Consider the following 22,100-nt stretch of genomic DNA (forward strand, 5'->3'; position numbering starts at 1 on the left):
TGGAGCAACAGGACAAGGAGGACTGGCTTGAAGCTGAGAAGAGGTTTAGATGGCATATTGAAAATAAATTCTTCTCTAGGAGTGTGGTGAGGCCCTGGCACAGGGTGCCCAGAGAAGCTGTGGCTACTCCATCCCTGAAAGTGTTCAAGGCCAGGTAGGACAGGGCTGGGAGCAACCTGGGATAGTGGAAAGTGTCCCTGCCCATGGCAAGGGGGTGGAACTGGATAGGCTTTAAAGGTCCTTTCCAACCCAAACCAATGATTCCATGATTCTGTGATTCCTCAGCACAGGGAGGGCCCCTCCAGGAGCACTGTCCCAGCTCCAGCCTAAACATTCCAGGAAATCCCAGCCCTGGCAGAACACAAGCACAGTTTTGGCAACAGCTGAGGGGAGGACACTGGCAGTGTCTGCCCCAGGAGCACATCTCAGGAAAAGGGAGAAGGAACCACTGGAGCCAGGAGGCTGCCCAGAGACTGGGCTCCTGCCAGGGTGTCGCTGGCAGAGCTGTGCCAAGTGCATCCCAGGGCTTTTCCCAGCCTTCTGGGCTGGACACGGATGCTGTGCCTGACCTGGGCCGGGCAGGGATGCTGTTGCCTCACCAGCCTCCGATGCAGCTTGCAAGGAATCAAGGGGTCGCTGCTGCTCCATCCCTGACCTCAGGGGTCTCTGAGCCGTGTGGCTGCCCCGCTGTGCCCCCTGCCCGGCCCCAGGCAGGGGGAGGCCGTTGTGGCCGAAGCTGCTGGGCCCAGACAAAGCTCCATCCGCAGCACAACGCCTGAGGCCAGAGATTGGCTCCGGCTTTACGTCACCGAGGAGGAACGGCAGCATCAAGGGCTTTTTTTTTTTTTTTTTCCTTCCCCTTCATTTTAATTCTCTTGCAATCTCTGTCCAAAAATAACCCAAGCTCCCTCCCCCAGGAATGCTCTTCATCAGAGCCTTGGCTCCCTCGCCCCCTGTGCATTAGCCTGGCAGCTGCTGAGCAAAGCCATTATCGATGTAACCTTGGTTAAAAGCACGTTTGGGGAGGGCAGCGCTGTTGCGTTGTTTTGGGCGTGGGGGTGCTTAGACAGATGGGAGGCCCCAGGTTTCCTCGGCCGGGCATTTCCCCGGGTGTGGGGTGGGCTGAGCATCCCCCTCCCTCCCCGCTGCCAGGGACACTTGGGACCGCTGGCATCAGGGAATGCTGTTCCAGCTGGGCTGTCCCGGTGGCGCTGCTCCGTGGCGAGGTGACAGTCACCACGCTGCCACCACGCTCTCAGGCAGGGCCGTGCTCAGGGTGTCCCGCAGGCACCCGGGGTCCCCTCGCAGGACCTTGCCCTGCCCACAACTGGAGGAAAACTTCGTGGGGGCTCGTTTCTGCCCCCATCAGAGCAGCTGAGCCCGGAGAGGCTCCCAGGGAAGGAGGGGGGCACCCTTTTCCCACCCACGCCCGGGATCCTCCCAAGCTGTGCCTGCCTGCTCCGTGTGGGATGCAGCCGAGTGCAGGTGAGGCAGCCCCCTTTTGCCCCCCCCCCCCAAGATTTCCCTGTAGTTTTGGGGTGCTGCCCTGCCCCAGCTCCCATAGGAGCTGCCAGGTGACAGCCACAGGTTGTTGGGCTGCTGATGGGTGAGCAGGGCACAGGCAGGATGGGTCCCCACAGACCCCTTGCCCAATGGGGTTGGGTTACCAGGGCTCCCCAAAACTTTCTGTGTGCCCCCCGTGACATGGCCAAGGGTCTCCAGTGGGGTCCCAGTGCCTCGGGCCAGCACCCAGACCCCCACCCACTTTGTGAGACGTCACTGGGCTGGGCTGGCACGGGAAGGGACAATGCTGAGTTCAGAGAGGGAGTCAGCACTGGCTCCTGTGGGGTGATCCACAGAGGGGAGATGTCCCCAGGGCCGTGCCAGGTCACCGCATGTCCCAGCAGGGCTCAGATGCCTCCAACCCACAGGAACTGGGGGCACTGTGAGGCTGCACCAAGGCAGGACCAGGCACTCAGAGCCAAGCCAGTGGCACTGGGCCACCATCCCACAGCAGGGCATGCAGAGTGCCCGGCCCTCACTCTGCCCCGCATGGCTGCAGCCTGCGGCCAGAGTCTCTGCAAACTGATTTCAGACATTTAAAAACACACAACAATTGTTATCGAGGTTATACGGAACGCTAGAGCTTCCCACGGAACTACTTTATCATGTTCAAAAATATTTAATCCCAGCAATTTTCACATTGTTCTTATAAAAACAGACATGTATGAAGGGAAATGAAATGCTTCGTACATTTTTTGGCACATTTTTTTTTCTCTTTTTCTTTTTTTTTCCTCTTTTTTTTTTTCTTTTCAACCGTTACAAATTACAAACACACATTCGTTGTTTGGAAAGGAAAACCCCTAAATCTCAGCTGTACACCGCAGAACTGCACCAACCACCCCGAGCTCACCCAGCCTCCCGCGCTTCCGATTGTTCTACAAGGACAAAAGAAGGACACCAGCAGCCAAGGACGTGGCGGTGGCTTCGCTGCCCTCCCCAGGGGCTGGCTGGGGTACAGCAGGGACAGGGTGGCCCTTTGAGGTCCGTGTCCCCAGCGCTGGGTGGCTCTGGCAGGGTTGATGCAGTGAAGGAATGCAGGGGACGGCAAGGGTGGGACTGAGGGGCTGATTTCTGCCTGTTCTGCTCCCCACAGAGCTCCTGCGCTGAAGCCTCCGCACATCCCACCTGCCTCTTCTTCCAAACACCTCCACCTTCATCCCCTGCCCGGCTGTGGGTGTGGATCCGGGAGGTGCGGGGTGGGCGGCGCAGCACAACCCGCCCCAGGCCCCTCCTGCAGCAGGAGCCAGGGAGCCCAGCCCATCCTGCTTACCCTGAGATGCTGCCAGGGGGCAAAGAGCGACCTCCGGCCACGCCGGCTCGGGGTGTTCCTGGCGGGGTGTCGGGAAGTGCTGCTGGAGAGGAACAACAGGCAGAGAGCAGAGAGGCACCAGCTGGGAGCGCTGCTCACCCCAGGGTGGCTCCCAGGGCTCCCAGCTGTGCTGGGCAGGCGGCTGGCTGGCACTGGTTGGTGCTTCTCCACAGAGCATCACCCCGGAGTCCTGGATTGCTGCATCTCCACATCCAAAGCCAAGTGGGAAAAGAAAGCAGCACGTACCACGTGTGTGCCGTCCCTGCTCCCTGGCTGGCAGCTCTCCTGAGCCCTGCAGCGAGGACAATCCCTGTGCCAGTGCCCCCTGAGCCCCCCGGGGCAGGGTCCCGCTTTGGGGAGCCGGGAGCTGCGGGATGGGACCCTGTGGGGGGACCCTGCGCTACCTCAGCTCCCAGCAATCAACCGCAGGCTCTTGCAATGGAGACATCTTTAATTTTTAACAACATCAGAACCGCAAAAAAATCCCCCCTTGCGTCTGTGCGGGCAGTGCCGAGGGACGCTCCGCCACGGAGGGGGACATTCTGCCATGGAAGGGGACACAGCAGTGCCCCCCCCCCGTGCCCCCCTGGCCTCACCAGGACCCAGCTCTGCCCCGGCTCCCGCTGCTGCCTGTGCCCAGGGCTGGGCAGCACACCTATCGCAGTTTAAATAGAATAAATACAGTGAAGAAAACAGTAAAATCTTCAATAGAGAGGCAAAAGGAAAGACAACAGCAGGTCCGGGGGTCCAACCAAACTCCACGTGGTCTCTGGATTAGTTACTGAGGAAGTTCTATGAGAGCACATTAAGTTCGCTGCTGGAGACTCTCTTACCGCTGTCCTTATATCGAAACCTCGTATTCTCGTGTTTCCTGCAAGCAAGGAAAAGCCAGTTGAGGGCAGCAGCTGCATTTCAAGATCACCTCCCCATTCCCAGGCAGCAAGAGAGATCCTGGGCGTTGTTATGTTCCCGGGGGAGTGATGCCCTGGCAGCCAGGACCCCTCAGCCCGCTGTGCCTCCCAACCCACACGGCTGGACTCGTGCCCCATGGCTCAGTGCTCCCGCAGAGCCTGCCTGGACTCATCCCGTGCCCAACCAGCCAAGGCCCTCAGGAGTGTCCCTAGCGAGGACAGGCACAGCAGGACTCACCCCTGTCTCATAAATCGGGTTGTCAAACTCCGTTTCTACCGTGATCTGGCTGTAGGGGTGCGAGTACATGAGGGGCAGGCGGAGGCTGGAGTAGTACCGACACCTGCGGGGAGAGGCGGAGTCACGGCTGCACGGAGTGATTCCAGATTCCACATCCCCTCATCCCGGCTCCTCCCAGCGCCCCGGGCACCACAGAGCACTCCCAGGGGGCTGATCCAGCCCTGGCCGTGCCCCCTGCTCTGTGCCAGCCCCTGCAGCCCCACCTGGTGAGATAGATGTACGCTCCTCCCAGCAGCAGGGAGATGATCAGCACCGGGATGAAGATGGCCAAGGCCATATTTCCCCCCTCGAGCGACGTCTCTGCAGCAGCTTCTGCTACTGAAAGGACAAGGTCTATTATGTTGGTATTTGCAGGCACCGTGCGATCCCCTCTCCGCCTCTCCCCCTCCTCCCAGGCTCCTCCAGGATCCTGTGCATCCAGGAAACCCACGTCACTCACCTTCCAGAGCGTGTTCAAAGCTGTCTTGGTTCACTGGAAGAGAGATGGAGAGTTACTGGTCTGTAGCTGGGTTTCACTGGGTGCTGGCAGCTATTGCCTGCTGGGAACCCCAAACCTGGGATCCCCTGCCCCATTTAGTCCCAAACCACACTGCAAACTCCCAGTTTTTAATAAGCTCTTGTGGCCAGGACTGAGCAGGCTGGGCTGAGCAGAGCCCAGACCCAGAGAAGCTCCAGGTCTCAGCTGAGTTCAGCTCGCAGCTGGGGATGCAGCCAGACCAAGGCCCCTGGGCTGTCCCAGGTTGGGGACAGAGGTGTTTGCTGTCCCCTTGCCCCCCATCCCCTTCCCTGTTACCTTTGCAGATGGGCAGGGGGCCGCTCCAGTGGGATGGCTGGCCCAGGATGCATTTGATGGTCACCTCCCCCATGAGTTCAAAGCCCTCATAGCACATGAAGGTCAGGGACTCTCCTGGCAGGTAGAGGCGCTTATAAAGAATTTGGTACCCGTTTTCTGGCAGTCCTGGGTTGTCACAGGCCAGCGACTCCTCAGCTGAAAGGGAGTGAAACACACCCAGGGTGAGCCCAGGGCTTGGGCTGCCGAGGGAGAGAAGGAGCCTGGGGGCAGTGTGGAAGCACCCAAACTCTCACCCCACTCTGCTCCCAGGTAGCTCAAGGATCTGCACCACCCCCACAGCTGGGCAGGGTCTTGGCTGCAGGGAAGTGCCACTCAGGACCCCCAGAGAGGACGTGGACTGTTGGGGAGCAGGAGAGACTGCCCGGACTTACAGACACAGTGCGGGAGCCGCGAGGTCCAAATGGGGGTCCCGGTCTCGCGGCTGTAGCAGGTGAGCAGGGAGCTGCCCTCCAGCACAAAGCCGGGGTTGCAGGTGTACTGGATGGTGGTGCCCACCAGCAGCACCGGGTCCGAGATGAGGCGGGTGGAGTGCTCCACCTCCCCCGGGTCCGTGCAGTACATAACTGGGGAGAGAGGATGGCTGAGAGGGGAACCCCTTGGAGCTGGGAGTCCCTCAGACCTGGGAGCACCTCAGATTTGGGAGCCCCTCAGAGCTGGGAGTCCCTCAGAGCCCCTCGGAGAGGGACTGGTGCTGTTACAGGGTGTGGGACGGGGACAGCAACACCTTCCTGTGGGGCACTTACTCTTTTCACAGAAAGGAGGGTCGCTGCTCCAGCTGAGGTCCCACTGGCAGGTGAGGGTGTCACTGCCCACGATGTCATAGCCCGGGTCACACTGGTAGGTGATCTTGGCCCCTCTCACCAGCTCTGTGTGTGACGTGGTCTTCCAGCCGTTCTGGATCTCGGGCAGGTCAGAGCAGGAGTCGTTGCGGGACACCTCTGCGGCCAAGAGCAATTCTGGCTGTCACCCACTCAGCAGGACCCTGTCACAGCCCTCCCCAGAGCCACCCCAGCTGGACACACGGCTCTTCCTAAGGGCCTGTCCCTCCCCACAGCTCCCCAGCCCCGTGCTCCGCAAATGGCACAGCTGGGCTGTGGGCAGCATCCCCTGGGCGCAGGGAAAGGGCAGCAGGGGGGAACATGGGCTCTTTGAAGCCTCCCCAGCCCTGACCCTACAGGCAGGCAGAGGACTGGGCTGGTGAAAATGGGGCAGTGTCTGTGCTGGGGTCAGGATAACCTGGGAACACCAAGCTCAGCTCCAGCTGTGGGTGCAGGAGAAGTGCCAGCACCACGGTCACAGCACAGCTGGTTTGCTCACGGGAGGATTTGTTCCCTGCTTCCTCCAGGCTGGTTTGCTCAGGTGAGAGGTTGTGTCCTGCTCTCCCCAGCCCCGTGTGCTGCAGAGAACTGAGGAGGGCCCTGCAGCCTCCCAGGTGCTCTGCAGTGCAGCTCGCTCTGTTTTTCATAGCCAGGGCTGACAGCAGAGCAAGGAAAACATGCCTGGAAGGAGCCTGGCACGGGAAGCAGGGTGGGGCAGAGGCAGCCAGAGGCCACAGGCAGCCATGGGGATGGAATGCCCTTCCCAGTCCTTGTCCCTGCCGTGGGCACCCACAGCCCCAGCCTGGCAGGCTCGGCTGCCCTGAAGGACAATGCAACAGACATCTCCAGGTGCAATCTGAGCCACTCTGGGGCAGCGATGGGAACATCCATCCCAGGAGCCCACCCAGTGACTGGCTCCAGTGACCACCCCTGCCATCAGCTCACACCTGACAGGGTCAGGGGGGATCCTGTATCCCCATTTCCAGCAATTTCTTCCCCTGTGGCCCACACCTCTGGGCTAACAGGGACCTTGTTGTCAGCCTGAAGGAGGGGAGACATACAGGGACACCTCAGAAGTGACTGACCCAGAGACCTGCAGCTGGGCTGGGGGTTCTGCAGGAGGTTCAGGGTGGGATGTGAAGGGGGTGCTGGTGCCTCAGTGACTCCCTGCTTCCAGACCCTGCAGCTGGACAGTCTGGGCTGGCTGTGTGTCACATCCTCGCACCAGCACCCTGCTCCCCGTACCTATGTAGTTCATGATGAATCCCTGCCCCTTCCCAAAGATGAGGCCAGCAGGGTCCGAGTGGAACTGGATGGTGAGGTCGGGGCTGGAGGAGTAGAGCTTCTGGGGGCCGCTGCTGCCCACGTACTGCCCCAGGATGCGGGCGGAGAGCTCGTCCCCGTCGTAGATGGTGAGAATGTCGCTGTTGGTGATGTTCAGGCTGAGAGGAGAGTTTGGTTAGACAGCAGCGTGTGCCGGGAGCCCAGACAGGACGGGCTCAAGGGGCAGCCAGGTGACCTCTCTCCGGGTCACGTCCCTTCGGGGGGTTCGAGGGCGGGCGGTGCCGGTGGCTCCCGGGACCCCGCGCTTGGAAGTGCCGGTCCCGGCAGAGCCGCGCTTGTCCCCGCGGCCACCAGAGCGCAGTGGCGGCCCGCGGATGACGGGGACGGCCGGGGACGCCGGGCAGGGATGGCTGCAGCCTCCGTCCAGCCCGGGAATGCGGCTGCCCTGGAGCCGAAGCGGCTGGGGGTGCAGCGCTGCTCTCCCCCCGCTCCAAGGCCAAGGGCAGGGGGTGGATGCACACTCCGGGGGACACACAGCTCTGGTGTCGGGAGGGTTCTCTGGGTGCCCGGGGCTGGCAGCGTGGGTGAACGATCACATCGACCCCAAGGGTGGGCAATGACTCCCCTTCCCCCTCGCTGTCCTGCCGTGTCCACGCCCCAGCAGGGCTCCGCAGGGCTGGGAGCACAGCCGGGACCAGTGCCCTGCTGCCGGGTGGCAGAGAAGGGACTGGGGCAGGGACAGCTCTCCTCCCCTCCTCTGGGGGGAAGACGGCCAGAGGAGAGCACCAGGATACTCCCAGCCACACAGGAGATGCCTGAGCTTATCCCCGAACGTTTTATTAGGAATGTTCTTGGAGGGAGCCCAGCTAATCCCCATGGCAAGCTGACATTTGTAGTAAATCTCTGCTTTCTGTCAAACACGATTTTCTCAGTGACATTTATGCCTGATGACTCCAAATCACTTGGCCTCCAGTTCTGCTCAGCCCAAGCACCCACAGAGCTGGGAGAGGTGTGCTGGGAGCTCCCACTCGGGATTTTATGGGGAGCTTTAAAATCTTTATGACTCTAAGCCTCTACTTGAAACATGTCCTCCTCTTGAAAACCCAAAATAGCATCAAAGGAGGCTCCTGCTGCAGCAGCAGCATTACCATGCCAAAAGCTCTCAGCCTGGCATTGGAACCCACTCACCTCTGACCCCAGCATGTTCAGCCTGGGCTTGCTGGGTGGCTCTGCTCCCTCAGTGTCTGCATTTCACATCCAGCCCAAAGATTGAGCTGTTTCCATCTCATGGATGCCTCCAGGCTCTCCTAACCCCACATGACCCAACTTCTGACGTGCTGGGTGTCACCCCAGTAGCAGATGGCCACGTGCTGCTGTGGCTCCCCGTGGAGAATTCCAAAGCCACTGGAGCGGCAATTATCTGCTGCCATGGATTGTGTAACGGTGCTTTGAACTCAGGGAGCACCACTCAGTCTTGCCCAGGGTGCCAAGTGCATCAAAGGGGATTACGGAAGCTCTGAGGGGAAGAACAGGACATGGCAAGACTCTTCCCTGTAAGTGGTGAGGCCCTGGCACAGGCTGCCCAGAGAAGCTGTGGCTGCTCCATCACTGGAAGTGTCCAAGGCCAGGTTGGAAGGACCTTGGAGGAACCTGGGATAGTGGAAGGTGTCCCTGCCCACGGGAGATCAGCTTTAAGGTCCCTCCTGCCCAAACTGTCCTGGGATTCTGTGATTCCACAGTGGAGGCGAGGGGAGCAGGATACTGCAGCAAAATGAAGCGAGCACTGCTGGGGCAGAGACAGACACTGAGCTGAGCTACTCACAGCTGGATGTCCAGGAAGAGCCGCTTCTCCTCACCCACATGGATCCTCCAGATGCAATCCTCCCCCTCTGTGTAGGGCTCCGGCCAGTTGGGGGACAGGATCACCCCAGCCACGGCAGTCAGCTCCCCTCCACAGGTGGCTGTGGGGGCAAGGGGTAGGGAGGACTCAAGGGGGGCCCAGGAGTGCTCACCCCACACCCAGCAGCGCCCACGGGCAGGACTGACCTCGGCACAGCGGCTCCGTGTCGTTCCAGTAGGGGTCCCTCATGTTGATGCACTCGATGACAGCAGGGCCCTGCTCCAGGGAGTGCCCGGGGTCACAGGTGAACTCCACGGTGGTGCCCAGGTTGTAGGTGGGGTCGGAGGTGGTGAAGTTCCCGTTCTGGATGTAGGGCTCGTAGCAGTGGCCCCGCTCAAAGGCTGGAAGAGATCCTTTGTTAGCCATAGGGACATGGAGTTTCTCCCTTCTCGCTGAGCTTCCCTGGGTGACCCCCAGGCCCTGCTGCTGTCCCCATGAGAACTTGACCCCTGCATCCCCACCTGCATGGATGACCTCTTCCACGGAGTGTTTTACAGGCAATTAGGATTAACAACAATTTATCTGTTCCGAGCCACGCAGGCCTAACCAAACCCCACCCCCACGGTGGATCAGCACCAGGGATGTGCTCGGGGCACTGCATGTTTCCCAAGCTGGGCATGCCAAGCCATCCACCCTGGGATTGCTGCGTGTTACTGAGCCTGCTCAGGGCCACAGGGCTCCGATCCTGCAGTGGGCCCCACTTAAATGACAATGGGAGATACATAGGGGCACCAGCCTGGGGACAGCCAGGACCCTTCCTGCAGCCATGTGTCTGTACGCGCCCCCTGGGGCTGGGTGTCCTGGCCGAGCTGGGCCCTGCCCTCATGTCCCCAGCATGGGGACACAGTACCTTCAAAGCGGATGTTGAAGGCCGTGGTGGCCGAGGGCTCCTGGGCGAGGAAGTCGATCCTGATGGAGGAGCCGTCGCTGATGACGCCCTCGAAGGGGACGCTGTCGGCACGCAGGGAGTCGTAGAGCACGGCCGAGCGGTTGGTGTCCCCGCTGTACACCACCATCCTGCGGGGACACGGGACAGTGTCACACGGGACTGTCCCTGAGTCCCGCCCAGACTGAGGGCCTGAGAGATTTTAGCCTGCTAGAAGCTGCTAACCTTCTCCCAAGGGAAAATTTCTCAAGAAAGCTTTTTCTCAAAATGATCTTGGTAAACAAGTATCCTTTCTCAAAACAATCTTTGTCCAGCTGGTGTTTTGCTGTTTCTCTAGTTTAACCAATGGCATTAGAGAGGTGTCGTTCCTAAACACCAATCATGTTAAGTCTGTATGGGAACACCTTATAAAAGGTAGTAAGGATTTAGAAAATAAAGCCTTCTTTTTTATGCTCTTCACCTTCTGAAATATTTGGAGTCTTTTGTGTCCTACAGCGACACCCAGACACAATGGGGGTGAGGTGGAGCAGCTGGGACAAGCTGGGAGCTTCCAGGTTTTGGTATATTCTGGGCCTTTCTCTCCAGAGAGACATGGAGTGTGTCCAGGGAAGGGAACAGAGCTGGGGAAGGGGCTGGAGCACCAGGAGTGGCTGAGGAGCTGGGGAAGGGGCTCAGCCTGGAGAAAAGGAGGCTCAGGGGGAACCTCGTGGCTCTGCACAGCTCCCTGACCAGGAGGGAGCAGCCAGGGAGGGTAGTGCTCTGCTCCTAGGGAACAAGGCATAGGATGAGAGGAAATGGCTTGTGTCAGGGAAGGTTTAGACTGGATATCAGGGAAAATTTCTTCCCCAAAAGGGCTGACAAGAATTGAAACAGGCTGCTGGGGGCAGTGGTTGAGTTCCCACCCCTGGAGGGGTTTCACAGTCATGTAAATGTGGAGACATGATTTAGTGGTGGCCTTAGCAGTGCTGGGGGACAGTTGAACTCAATAACTTCAGAGGGCTTTCCCAACCCAAATAATTCCATTTTTTCTATATTCAGTGCCCAGCAAATGGCCCTGCTCCCCACCCCATGCAGAAGAAGACCCCTGGAGCCCCCTGGAAGCTCTCTGCAGTCCCAGGGCTGTGGGGAAACAGCTCCTCACCTGTCCTTCTCAGTCAGCAGGAGCTTCTCAAAGTGCAGGTGCAGCTTCTGGCCCGGGGGGGCCCCGATGGCCCACACACAGTACATGCTGCCAGACTGGTTCCCACTGTAGCTGGGGGACAGCACGCGGCCGATGGTGGCATTGTGGATTGTCCCTCCACAGGGAGCTGCAACACAGAGCACAGCCCCGCTGGGATGGGCACAGGGACAGTGGCATTTGTGCTTCCCCTCTGCACAGCTCTCCTCAGAGTCCTCAGTGCACAAACCTCTGCTTTGTTCTGTCTGTGCATATTTATACTCAGACAAATGCATATTTATATTCACACACACACATAAAATCCTTATTTCCTTTCCCTTTGCTGCCTAATGAGGGGACAGATGCTGCTGTCCCTGCCTGACCACCTGTGGCTCCTCAGGCATTGCCCTCACCCCCTCCCAGGACCACACTCCTCTCATGGGGCAAAGAAAGGGACTGATGTTTTCCCCAGTGGAGCCCAGTTTTCCCCCTCTGGGGCTGGGATGTGCAGGTACCTGAGCAGATGGGCTCGGGGCTGCTCCAGTGGGGCCGGGATGCGTTGATGCAGGTCAGCATGCGGGGGCCCTGCAGCTCGTAGCCCAGGTGACAGTGGAAGTGAGCAATGCCACCCGAGTGCAGATCCATCACCGTCACGTCCCCGAAGTCAGGTCTCCGTGGGAAGTTGCAGCTCAGCATAAACACTGGAACAGGCACACATGGGGAGCTCAGGGCTCAGCTGCTCCCAGCCACCCCGTGGGGACGTGCTGGATGTGCCCACGTGTCACACAGACCAGCAGCAGAGCACCCCCAACCCCCCGCTGCCGCTGCTTCCCCCCACCTGTTACTGCTCTTGCCCAGACCCAGTTTCTATTTTAAAAATAATTTGCTGGAACTCATTTATTTTTTAAAGCTCTTCGAGGTAAAAAATAGACTGGCAGTGTGAGTGTGTGCAGGAGGAGCTGCTGCACGGGGACAGAAACGGGGCAAGGCGGGTGTGAGAGGCACAGCCAGCACTGGGGCTGGGGACATCAGGGACACTGAAACCTCTACCCTGGGCACAACACCTCAACCCACCCCAGCCGATGCTCTGGGCACAGGGAGGTGGTGAAACAGGAACGTGGCTGATCTGTGGGGGCACAGCCCATTGGTTTGACCCTGCAGACAAGAGGGACTGACCCCAAACCCCCCTACCCACGCTGGGGGCACACCCACCCTGGTAGTGGAGCTGGAAGGTCCCCACCACGTCGTCCTGGAAGGTGCGGAAGTAGACGGAGATGGTGTTGGTGGGGCTGCGGATCACCTGCCCTTCCACCAGGAGGGTCTGGTTGGCCAAGACCACCAGGGCATCGCCGTCCACGCCACGGATGGACAGCACCTCCCCGTCTGACAGGTTCACGCTCTTCACCTGCGGGGAGCAGAGACCTGTGAGCCCTCAGTGGTCACATCCCAGCCCCGTCACATCCCAGCCCTGTCACACAGACCCACAGAGCATCACTGTGCTGCAAACAAAACCAGGGTTTGGTGCTCACCACCCACCTCCGTGCACCAGGAAACCTCCCCCAGGATCCCTCACCCAGCCCGGAGAGCGCTTGGGGAGCCACACACAGCAAGTGCATCTAATGAGTGGGTTCCAAAAAGGCTTTAATTATTATTTGGAAATAGCTGAGCAGTAACCTCACATTTACATTTCACGTCCATTTAGCTTAATAAATGGGCTCATATTTCAGCAGAAAGATGCTCATCAGACCGTTTGTTTCCCTGAGTGTGCGAGGCCCGGGGCTCTATATTTAGCACCAGCCCAGCCGTGATTGGGAGCGCTCCCGACGATGTTGTGACTGGAGGGATTGGTGGCTGTTGTCACTGCCGTGCCCACCTCCCCCTGGCACACAGGGCTGGGATGTGCCCTGCTCCATGGGCACTGCACCGAGTCACCCTCAGCCCTCAACATCCTGAGCCCGCTCCTGAAGGAAAATCCCTGGAAAAGCCCGTTCCTCGCTGCAAAGCTGGATTGTCATCCCCAGGCTGGTTCAGAGCATGCCTGGGTTCACCCCAGCCTGTGTTTCAGTCCAAGAGGAGTTGATTTTGCCTTATTTTTCCAGCTGGGTCCTGGCAGGAAAAAGCATTGTCTGTAGCACGGGCCATGTGCAGTTCTGACCCACAGCCTGCCCTGGGTCATTTCTTCTTTTCCAGATACTGTCCCGAAAATGTTCCTCCCCAGCATGGCCAGCACACACTGTGGCTGGTGGGACGGCTCAGATCTCATTATTAATAAATGGGACGAATTAAGTGTAATTTGGGCAAATTATTTGGAGTCTGGGGATCCAAGTGGGCTCCATACGATGCCAACGATTTCCCGCAGCTCCCACTGGGACAGAGCTTTGCTTCTCCAGCTGGGTCTGGATCCCTGCGAAGAATTTTTCCAAGGTGTTCCTGACAGATTTTGTTCTGCAATCGCTTGAAGTCAAACCTGTTCCCCAGCTGGCTCCCTCCAGTGCTGGTGGCACCACGCACATGACACAGAGCCAAATCACTCCAGGAAACTGGGAAGGGGATTCAGGGGAGCAGCTGGAGCAGGCAGAGCTCTGCAGAAGGGAAGAAGCTATGCTGGGAAGGATCAGTGCTGGGTGTCACGGGACACACACACACACACACTCTGCTCCACCATCAGCCGCCCCTCGGTAAAGCCAGGGGAGCGGGGTGTCACCACAAGTGCCATTCCCTGTGCCAGCACCAGGCTGGCATTCCCAGAGGAGCCTGGAGGAACCAGAGGGTGCAGACGCTGCCGTGGCCCCGCGCCAGGCACCGTCAGCCCTGCGAGAGGGACCATATGTGCGAGCTCCTGCCAGGGGCTGGGAGCACGGGCTTCAATCACAGCCTGCACCGACAGCAGCTCCTCCAGAGCCTTGGGAAGGCAGGAGGGATCCTCGAGTCGGGCTGCCAGCCTCGCTCACTCACCCACTGGAAAACCTCTTAAGGGAAATTCTATTTCCTGCCAAGAAGATTCAGGAATTTTAAAAATAAATATAATTCCGTGAAGCGTTCGGAGAGCTGGCTGCTCCCCGCTCCCAGGGCTGCCATGGCACAGGCAGGGACACAGCTCTCCCTGGAATGCTGTGAGGGGTGCAGGGAGGGGCGGTGGGCTCAGCAGGGACCCTGAGCTCTCACACAGCTCCCAGCCTTTCCCAGGACCGTGCCTGACATCCAGGCTTTGTACCCACTCCTCCCCAAAGGCAGATTTCCCCTGCAGGGAATGAGGGTCTGGCTCCAAAGGAAGTGGAGGGTCCCTGTGTCCTCCTGCACGGCTCCTGCAGGAGCAGTTTTGGGCCGGGCTGGACTATCCTGCAGGCATTCCTGCCACCACCAGGCTGTCCCACAGCCCCTGCAGGGGGTCCTGTCCCAGGGGCTTCTCTCTGCTCCTGTGGATGACCTTAATGAGATTCCCAGGGTAAGGGGCAGCACTTCCCTGCTACAGGAGCCGGGAATCAAACCCAAACCCCTCCAATGGGACCCCATACCCCACACCTCGGGTTATCCAGCATCTTCCCTTTGGAATTCACCTCCGAGCCCTGAGCCCGTGGTGCTGCAGCACAGGGCACGGCCAGCTGCAGATGGGGCCATGCTCCACCAGCACCGACCTGCTGTTGTGATTTAATTTGTCTGAAATGCTCCGAAGCACCAGCAAAGCAAAATGCAAAGCTTGGGGGGGTGGAGAGGCCAATTTTATGCTCCATTAAAACCTCAGCTCGCAACGGAGTGAGGTCAGGAGTGGTGTCACCTGATGGATTATGGACAGAGGCGAATTTACAGCAGAGCAGCCTGTCTTTAGCACCCCGTGGATCTGAGGAGACAGTTGCTGTGTCCAGTTACTTTTCCACTGCCAGGGAAAAGTGGCTGAGCTGCTCAGACTCTCCAGTGCTCACCCTGCACCACTGCTGCTCCCAAGGCAACCTCCCCAACAGGGCTGGCAGCCACGGTGGCCTTGTGCCCTGGGGGCCACCCCCTGCCTGGGGACAGCGGGGACAATCCTGCTGGAACTCTTGCTCCTTTTAATGCACACTTTAAATCACACAAATTCAAAGTGAGGGTGCAAATGGTGACATGGAGAAAACACAAGAAGAAAGGATTGCAGGGAGCATGGAGACCCTGGGCTGGTTTGACCTGGAGAGTTTTTGGAATGTGCAGAGGCCCCTGCTCTGCTTGCAGCTTCACCAGGCTGAGGGATGCTCATTTTGGGGGGAGCTGATGGTGCAATGGTGCAAATCAGCCTGGGTGAGACCCCCTGCTCTGACGGGTGGGCATTTGCTGGGCACTTGCACCAGCCAGAGAAGGAACCTGGGCTGCCCTCCTGGGCTTCCTGCACCCTCCGAGCCACCCAAACCCCTCCCAGCAAATGGGGGCTGCAGAGGGCAGGGGGCTGGTGGCCCCTTCCCAACAAGTGGCTTTTTAACAACCTGCTGCCAGCGCCTCTCGGTTAAATTAATCGCGTGACATTTAAAGAGTTTGATCATCGCTGACATTCAGGATGTTCCAGCTCCCTCACAGAGTTCATTTATTACAAGGCCTTCAGAAAAATCTAATTTTTTTTTTCCCTGGAAAGGGGTATTTTATCGAGTGAAGGTGCCCAGGGCAGGGGTGCCCAAGGCTTGGGGTCATTTTCTGCAGTGCCCAGTGGGTCTGGCTGTGGGGATCCCCCCTCCAGGCTCACCTGGAGCTCGACGCCGTAGCCGGTGTAGACGGTGACGTTGTAGGTGCACTGCAGGTACCCGTGCAGGGGCAGAGGGGGGTAATCCGTGGAGTCAATGTAGCCCTCAGGGTCATGGAAGCTCATGCTGCAGAGCACTGAGGGGACACATAGCAGAGTCACACTGAGGACACTTCCCTCCTACACCCCAAAACCCTGCACCCAAGTCTCTGCCCCATTAGTGGTCCCACGGAATTACAGAATCCCAGAGTGATTTGGGTTGGAAGGGGCATTAAAACCCAACCCTTGCCATAGGCAGGAACATCTTCCACTAGACCAGGGTGCTCTAAGCCTCATCCAACCTGGCCTTGAACACTTCCAGGGGTCCGGGGCAGCCATAGCTTCTCTGGGCACCCTGTGCCAGGACCTCACCACCATTACAGGGAAAAATTTCTTCCCAGTCTCCCATCCAGCCCTGCCCTCTGGCAGTAGGAAGCCATTCCCCCTTCTCCTGATGCTCCAGGCACTTGTCTAAATTCCCTCTGCAGTTCTCTTGAAACCCCTTTAGCAACTGGAAGGAGCTCTAAGTTCTTCCTGGAGCCTTCTCCCAGCTCTCCCAGCTCTCCTTTCCTCACTGGACAAGTGTCTCATCCCTCCAAACATAAAGTACACGAAGAACAGAAGATTTTAGGCAGCCCCCAGACCCGGGTGCTGGCCTGATTTTGGGGGGGGCTGGCTAAACACAGGCATGCTCCCCACCAGCACCACAGCCCCGTGCCCATGCTCAGCTCAGCTCACCCGGGGTGGGCTCTGTGGTTGTGACAGTGGTGGTGATGATGGTGGACGTGGTGGTTTCCTGGCTCTCCTCGGACGCAGAGCCGTGCACATCCCTCTCCGCGCTGTTTGTTGGGATAACGGCAGCACCAGCAGGAGCCACAGTTGGAGCCTCTCTCACATCCCCTGTGCTGTCAGGGAAGGGCTGGAGGAGAGCTGGGGGCAGGGTGGAAGGGGAGATCTGCAGCGTGGGGCGGCTGGTGGTGGCCTGGTCCCCCCAGGGCAGCTCGGGGGGGCTCCGCTCCGTGTCCTCTGCTGGCACCCGCAGCCCTGGGGCGGCCGTGGGGAGCCTGGAGCTCCGTGGGCTGGCTGGAGAGGCAGTCCCAGGGGGCCCTGCCAGGGTGGGCTTCAGCCTTGGATGCTTCCTTCCCGTGTTTACTTGCTTTAGAGTCGGTGGCTTTTTCTTAACAGGGGAAGTTTGCTTGGCATCAGGTCTGGGGGCAGCGGTGGCCGTGGGCAGGAGTCGTGTTGTCTCCTCCGCTGGCGCAGCACCATCCTCTGGGGCCGGCAGGAGGTTGAGGGCAGTGCCCTTCCCAAGCTCCCCAACTGCAGGGCCTGAACCCACGGCATGCCCAAAATCCTCAGCTGCACCAGTCAAACCCGTGCCGTGCCCGAGCTCCGCGGCTCCACCGCCCGTCTTCTGCCCCGGCTCATCCGCAGCGAGAGGCTCCGGGCTGGCCGGCACCAGCGCTGCCCCCGATCCGCTGTCTGCAAAAAAAAAACAGGGAAAAGTGGGATTTGGGCAAAGCTGGGCACGAAATTAGAGCTGTGCTGCCGGCGTGAAATCAGCCCCCCCCCGGGAAGCTGTGGCTGCAGGAACACCCACCACTTCCCAAAGAAGGAACGAACGGCCCCCACAGCACAACACACCCGCCTCGGCAGAGCCCCCTCAGGCACCGGTGTGGTGGGCAAATCCAACCCAACATTTGCTGGGAACAGGAATGGGCAGGAAGGAGAGAGTGGCCGGGGGTAATTGCATAAATACAGATTTATCCACCACCCTGGGGTGGCCGGGCTGTGATCCACGGGTTGGAATTCGCCGTGAGCTCCTTGAGACGCCGCAAAGAGCTCCGAGAGCCCGAGAGTCAACGTTTTCCATGGAAACAGCAGTTGCCAGGGAAAGCACTTAATGTACGGTACTTAAAGACCGTAATTCCAGCCCCCTCATGTCCCTTGGGAGGGTTTGGAGCCCCTGGAACGGAGGGTCCCTGTCCCTCTGTGGGCATGGGAGGTCTGCAATCGCCCAGCCCCACTGCTGGCCTGGAGCTGCCCAGGCTCGTGTTCCCGTTTGAGGCTGCACATCAAGGCTCTGAATGAGCCCTAGAGCAGCTCGAGGTGCTGTGACATGCCCGTGGTGGCAGCCAGGATGTGTGGCCACCACATCACAGCACCAACTCTCCATGGGATGGGGGCTGGAGCAGCAGCCAGGGTTTCCTTCCCAAGCAGACTCCAGATAAACCTCGGCTCACCTCGGTAGTACAGGTGCTGTAAACAAAAGCACAACTCTCGTGTTACGTTTAACTTGATGTTTTCTGTTTCAAATTCTGCTAATTACGGTGGGACTTGAATGAAAAGGGGGGGGGGGGGGGGAAATGGAGCCTTTGTATGTGAATCCTGAAGCACAGGGACACTGCTGGGTGACACTGCCCAGGGGGCCCGAGGGAGGGCACAAGCAGCCTGTGCAGAGGGACTGAGCAGCGCTGAAAACTGACTTTGCTCCATCTTCTGGAAAATAGAAGCAGTTTCTGGCATGAACCAAAGACAAGGAACGCAACAGGGAAAGGCAAAAGCTGGTGAATTAGCCTGAAGGATGGAGCTGCCAAAACTCTGGCAGTCCCCACACTGCTCCTCAGTCCTGGAGAGTCCTTGGACATTCTGCTGGTGCCTGGGCTGGTCCTTTGCCCCTGGGACAGCCAGGGACAGAGCTGTGCCTGCCCCAAACCACTGCACCTGCTGCAGCCACCAGCAAACCTGTCCCGGCCACCCCCCGAGGGCTTCCTGGCGTCTCCTGCTGTTTGCCACAAGTTAAAACATTAATTCTTTAATTAGCAAGTGGTTCAGCAAATCCATCACCGATTCCCTGAGCACATTAGGAGACATTTCACACACATCTTCTGCAGCATCAGTTTGTGTCAGCTCTGAATAACCTCCCCCTAGGAAGGTCGGGTGCCTCAGTATCCCCACACTTCTGGGGGGCAGACCAGGAACTTCCACACCCTCTGCTTGTTTCTCAGTGTCTCTGCTTCCCTCTCCATCCCACCCTGGGCCATCCATGGGCACCCTGCCACGGGCTGATGGGGGGAAATGTCCCCAAGGCTGTGCCAGTGGCAGCTCTCCTTCTCTGAGAAGTTTTGCAGGGTTCTTGTGTGCTCTTCTCTTCCTCTCCCATCCCAAGCCCCGGAGGAGCAGTCGGTGGTTGCCCTCCCATGGCCCAGGTGACAACTTTAGGGCTCTGCAGCAGAAGGTTTTGTCCATGATGGGAGAAGATGGGACTCTCAGACAGAGGGGAGGAAACACAGCCCTGGGAGGGGTGGGGGCTCACTGGCTGGTAGGACACGGTGGGGACATGCTGGGACATGCTAGGACATGCTGGGACGGGCTCACAGTAGCACAGTCAAGGATCCCAAGTGCTTAAAGCCCAGAGTTCCCAAAAACACCAATCCAGGATCCCCGGGTTATTTGTCATATGAACCCTAGTTCTTAATGGATTGTGCCTTTAAACCATATTTTATGCTTTTGGAAAGCTGACTAATTCCTTATTAGATCCTTTGCCAGGATGCATTTACTGGATTCTGTCCTTAACAAAGCATGAAATAAAACACTCTGTAAAGCGACTCCTTAATGAGACACTAAACATGCCGCAGTTTGTAAAGGGCAAATGCGCATTCCAGGGAAGAGGAGAGGGCGGAACACAGCCAGGCTGGAGCAGGGGAGGGGGAGGCACAGAGCTCTGGCATCCGGGATCAATAAGGGCTTATTCTGCATTATCAGAAGGAGACTTGATTGTCGATCTCAGCTGCTGATTGATCACCACCCCCAAACCCGAGCTGTGCTCCAGCACCCCCCTGGGCTGCCAGAGCCTGCTCCTCCCCACAGACTTCGGTGCCGCCCCACAGACCCCACAGACCCCACAGCCCCGGGGTAGCCCCCTGCCCACTCATTCCTGCTTTTGGGGAGCAGAACTGAGTATCCTCATCCTTAAGGAAGGATTGCAGTGGGTTTCCATGTTTGCAGGGCCAGGGTGGGCTGTGGTAAGATCCTTTCCACACTGATCTGAATTCCAACAGGGTTCTGCCACCTCATGGCCACATAGGACCGTCCCCAGCTGCCCAAACCCATCCTGCTCTGCAGAAGCGCTCAATCCAGAGCTGCTGGAAGAGAAATGGTCACGTTTGACCTTGATCTAATCTGCCAGAGCAGCTCTGGAGGAAAGAAACGCTGTTGAGATGCACCAGGGGTTTATCTTGTATCTCCATCAGGAGCTCTCCACGGGCGGTTCAGCACTGGAAACCCTTCTCCAAATCCATGGAAACCTCCGTGGTGGCCCTGCAGCCCTCGCTACCCCCGGGTGCGGCACCGGGGGCTCTGTGCTCGGCACGGCAGCGTGGGCACAGCAGCTGCTCCTCCCGCAGGACGGGCCAGGCGGGGCCGGGACAGTTCGGAGCACCGAGTGACCTTAAGGCAGAACGACAGCTCGTCTGCAGGTCTATTCTGGGCTGTGCCTGGATACGGGGTGTGTGCAAACACCGCGCAGGGGGCTGGGCTCCGGGGAGGGTGTCTCCAACCCGCCTCAGCCCCCGCGGTTTATACTTAGCCAAGGAGGAAGCGCCGGTGCCGAGCCTGGGCTGTGTGTGGGAGCAGCCAGCAGGGCACAGCCCCATCCCAGGGCTGGGCTGGTGGCTCTGGAGAGGCAGCAGGACAGGAGGGGCGGCAGCGCAGCGGCTCCTGGAGCATCTCTTCTCACCCAGACACGGCACTGGGTGTTTGCGGGGCGCCAATCACCCACCCACCTGAGCAGCAGCAGCAGCACAGAGGCACCGAAATCAACCTCCCCAACCCCAAAGCTTCATCCCCATGTGAGAGGGTCCTCAGGACCCCCAGCCAGGCCCGTGTCCTGTGGGCAGCCGTGGCCAACACGCGAGTGCTGCTCCAGAGGTGCCACGGCACCAGGAGAACCTGATTGCCAAGATACCTCAGCCAGAGGGGCTTAGAGGAATTAGAGAGCTGCAAATGCCTGATAAAAGGATGCTGGGATAATCACAAAGGCCTCATTTTGCTGCTGTGCTCCTGAAAGAGCCGAGGCAGGAGCAGCCGTATCACGGCTCCCATTACTAATGCCGATGGTATCGTCCTGAGCACTGGCTCCAGGGAGGGCAGCTGGATTGCTCCAGCTCAGGAATCCCTGTCCAGAAGGGTTTAGGATCTGAATGTAGCAGAAATGAATAAAGCTGATCCAGGCACTATTAGTGGTGGTGTTCAGCTCTGCCTGTGTGATGGGCTCAGAAGCATTCATGGGTGCTGGGCTGGGCTATTCCTGCCTGGAACTGCTGCTGGCATCATCTCCAAGCCTTTTTGGAGAGCTGGGATTTATCCTGCACTGCCCAGCACCCTATGCACACAGGCTGAGCCCCTGGAGTTCCCCATTCCCACAGGAGGGTTGGCAGAAGCTGCCATGCACCACCACGGAAGGTGGGAACAGTCTTGCTGGGGATGAGTTAATCCAGGGCTGATCCAGATCTTGGATAAATCAGGGAGGTCGAGGCCAGGTCCTGGTGCAATCCTTCATCACTGTGGGGCTGGGAGGATGGGAAGGGGCACCCCGGGCACCTTCTTCTCTCCTGCCTCTTCCCACACTATCCTCCAGCACGTGCAACACACATTTCATCCCCAGGGAGGAAAACAGACAGTTTGGGTGGGAAGGGGTGTCTGAGGAAAAGCAGGTTGTGTCCATCAAATCACTTGGCTGTGATCGGCTTCAGATTTTAAAAGCTTTTGGCCTTGAGTCTTGAAGAGCAGAACGACCTTAATTGAAACAATCTTTCACTTCCCGAACATCCCCGCGGGCGGATGCAGCCTCGAAGGCCGCCTGCCTCCACAAGCAGGAGACGAGAATCCCAGGTTTTCCCGCAGTCACGGTTCCAGCAGATTCAGTTTTTCCAACAGGAAAGAAAAGGACTTTTCCTCAAGAGCATCCTGTCAGCTCGCTCCTCTAAGCAAATAAACCCGTGGCAATCCGATCCGGGTGAGTCATCCCCGTGGGAGCTCCGGGAAGCGCAGCTGGAGCAGGGGCTGCCTGCGGCACCGCGAGTTTGGGAACCGCTTTCCTGGCAAAGGTGACACAGGGACGGGAGGGCCGGGCATGGATTTCAGCCCGACGTTCCCACCGCTGCTGGAGAAAACAGAAGGACGTTCTCCTCTCTGGCACAAGGGTGAAGGAGAGGTGGCGGTCCCTGGGTCCTGCCCGATGTGGGTGACAGCCTGGAAATGCTGGGAAATTTCCAGTGGGAAAACCTGGACTGTTCCATGGAGCAGTTAATGGGAGATAATCCAGAGGAAAAGAGATGCCCAGCTTTTGCTCAGGAAGACAGTGCAGCAGAGGCCAAGAAA

General features: G+C 58.7%; 1 protein-coding gene across 2 annotated transcripts in view; it reads right to left on the reverse strand.

Annotated features, from left to right (window-relative positions):
* Positions 1-2,156: 2,156 nt before the first annotated feature.
* Positions 2,157-22,100, reverse strand: part of SEZ6L (seizure related 6 homolog like) — a 36,253-nt gene continuing 16,309 nt past the window's right edge. Inside the window, exons 2-17 of one of the 2 annotated variants that reach the window (XM_066199782.1) lie at positions 16,458-17,201; positions 15,684-15,817; positions 12,191-12,383; positions 11,494-11,679; positions 10,964-11,129; positions 9,787-9,953; positions 9,083-9,277; positions 8,859-8,997; positions 6,998-7,194; positions 5,678-5,872; positions 5,306-5,497; positions 4,875-5,069; positions 4,521-4,553; positions 4,285-4,396; positions 4,022-4,124; positions 2,157-3,743 (exon numbers count right to left, since the gene is read on the reverse strand). In XM_066199782.1, the coding sequence (XP_066055879.1) occupies positions 3,714-3,743; positions 4,022-4,124; positions 4,285-4,396; positions 4,521-4,553; positions 4,875-5,069; positions 5,306-5,497; positions 5,678-5,872; positions 6,998-7,194; positions 8,859-8,997; positions 9,083-9,277; positions 9,787-9,953; positions 10,964-11,129; positions 11,494-11,679; positions 12,191-12,383; positions 15,684-15,817; positions 16,458-17,201 (2,981 nt within the window). In that variant the 3' untranslated portion in view covers positions 2,157-3,713. Of the gene's footprint in view, positions 3,744-4,021; positions 4,125-4,284; positions 4,400-4,520; positions 4,554-4,874; positions 5,070-5,305; positions 5,498-5,677; positions 5,873-6,997; positions 7,195-8,858; positions 8,998-9,082; positions 9,278-9,786; positions 9,954-10,963; positions 11,130-11,493; positions 11,680-12,190; positions 12,384-15,683; positions 15,818-16,457; positions 17,202-22,100 lie in introns of both variants that reach the window. The other variant, XM_066199781.1, reaches the window with a different exon arrangement.

The sequence above is a fragment of the Chamaea fasciata genome, unplaced genomic scaffold (assembly GCF_029207755.1).
Source record: "Chamaea fasciata isolate MVZ Bird 193981 ecotype frontalis unplaced genomic scaffold, bChaFas1.0.hap1 SCAF_18, whole genome shotgun sequence".
NCBI classification, from domain to species: Eukaryota; Metazoa; Chordata; class Aves; order Passeriformes; family Sylviidae; genus Chamaea; species Chamaea fasciata.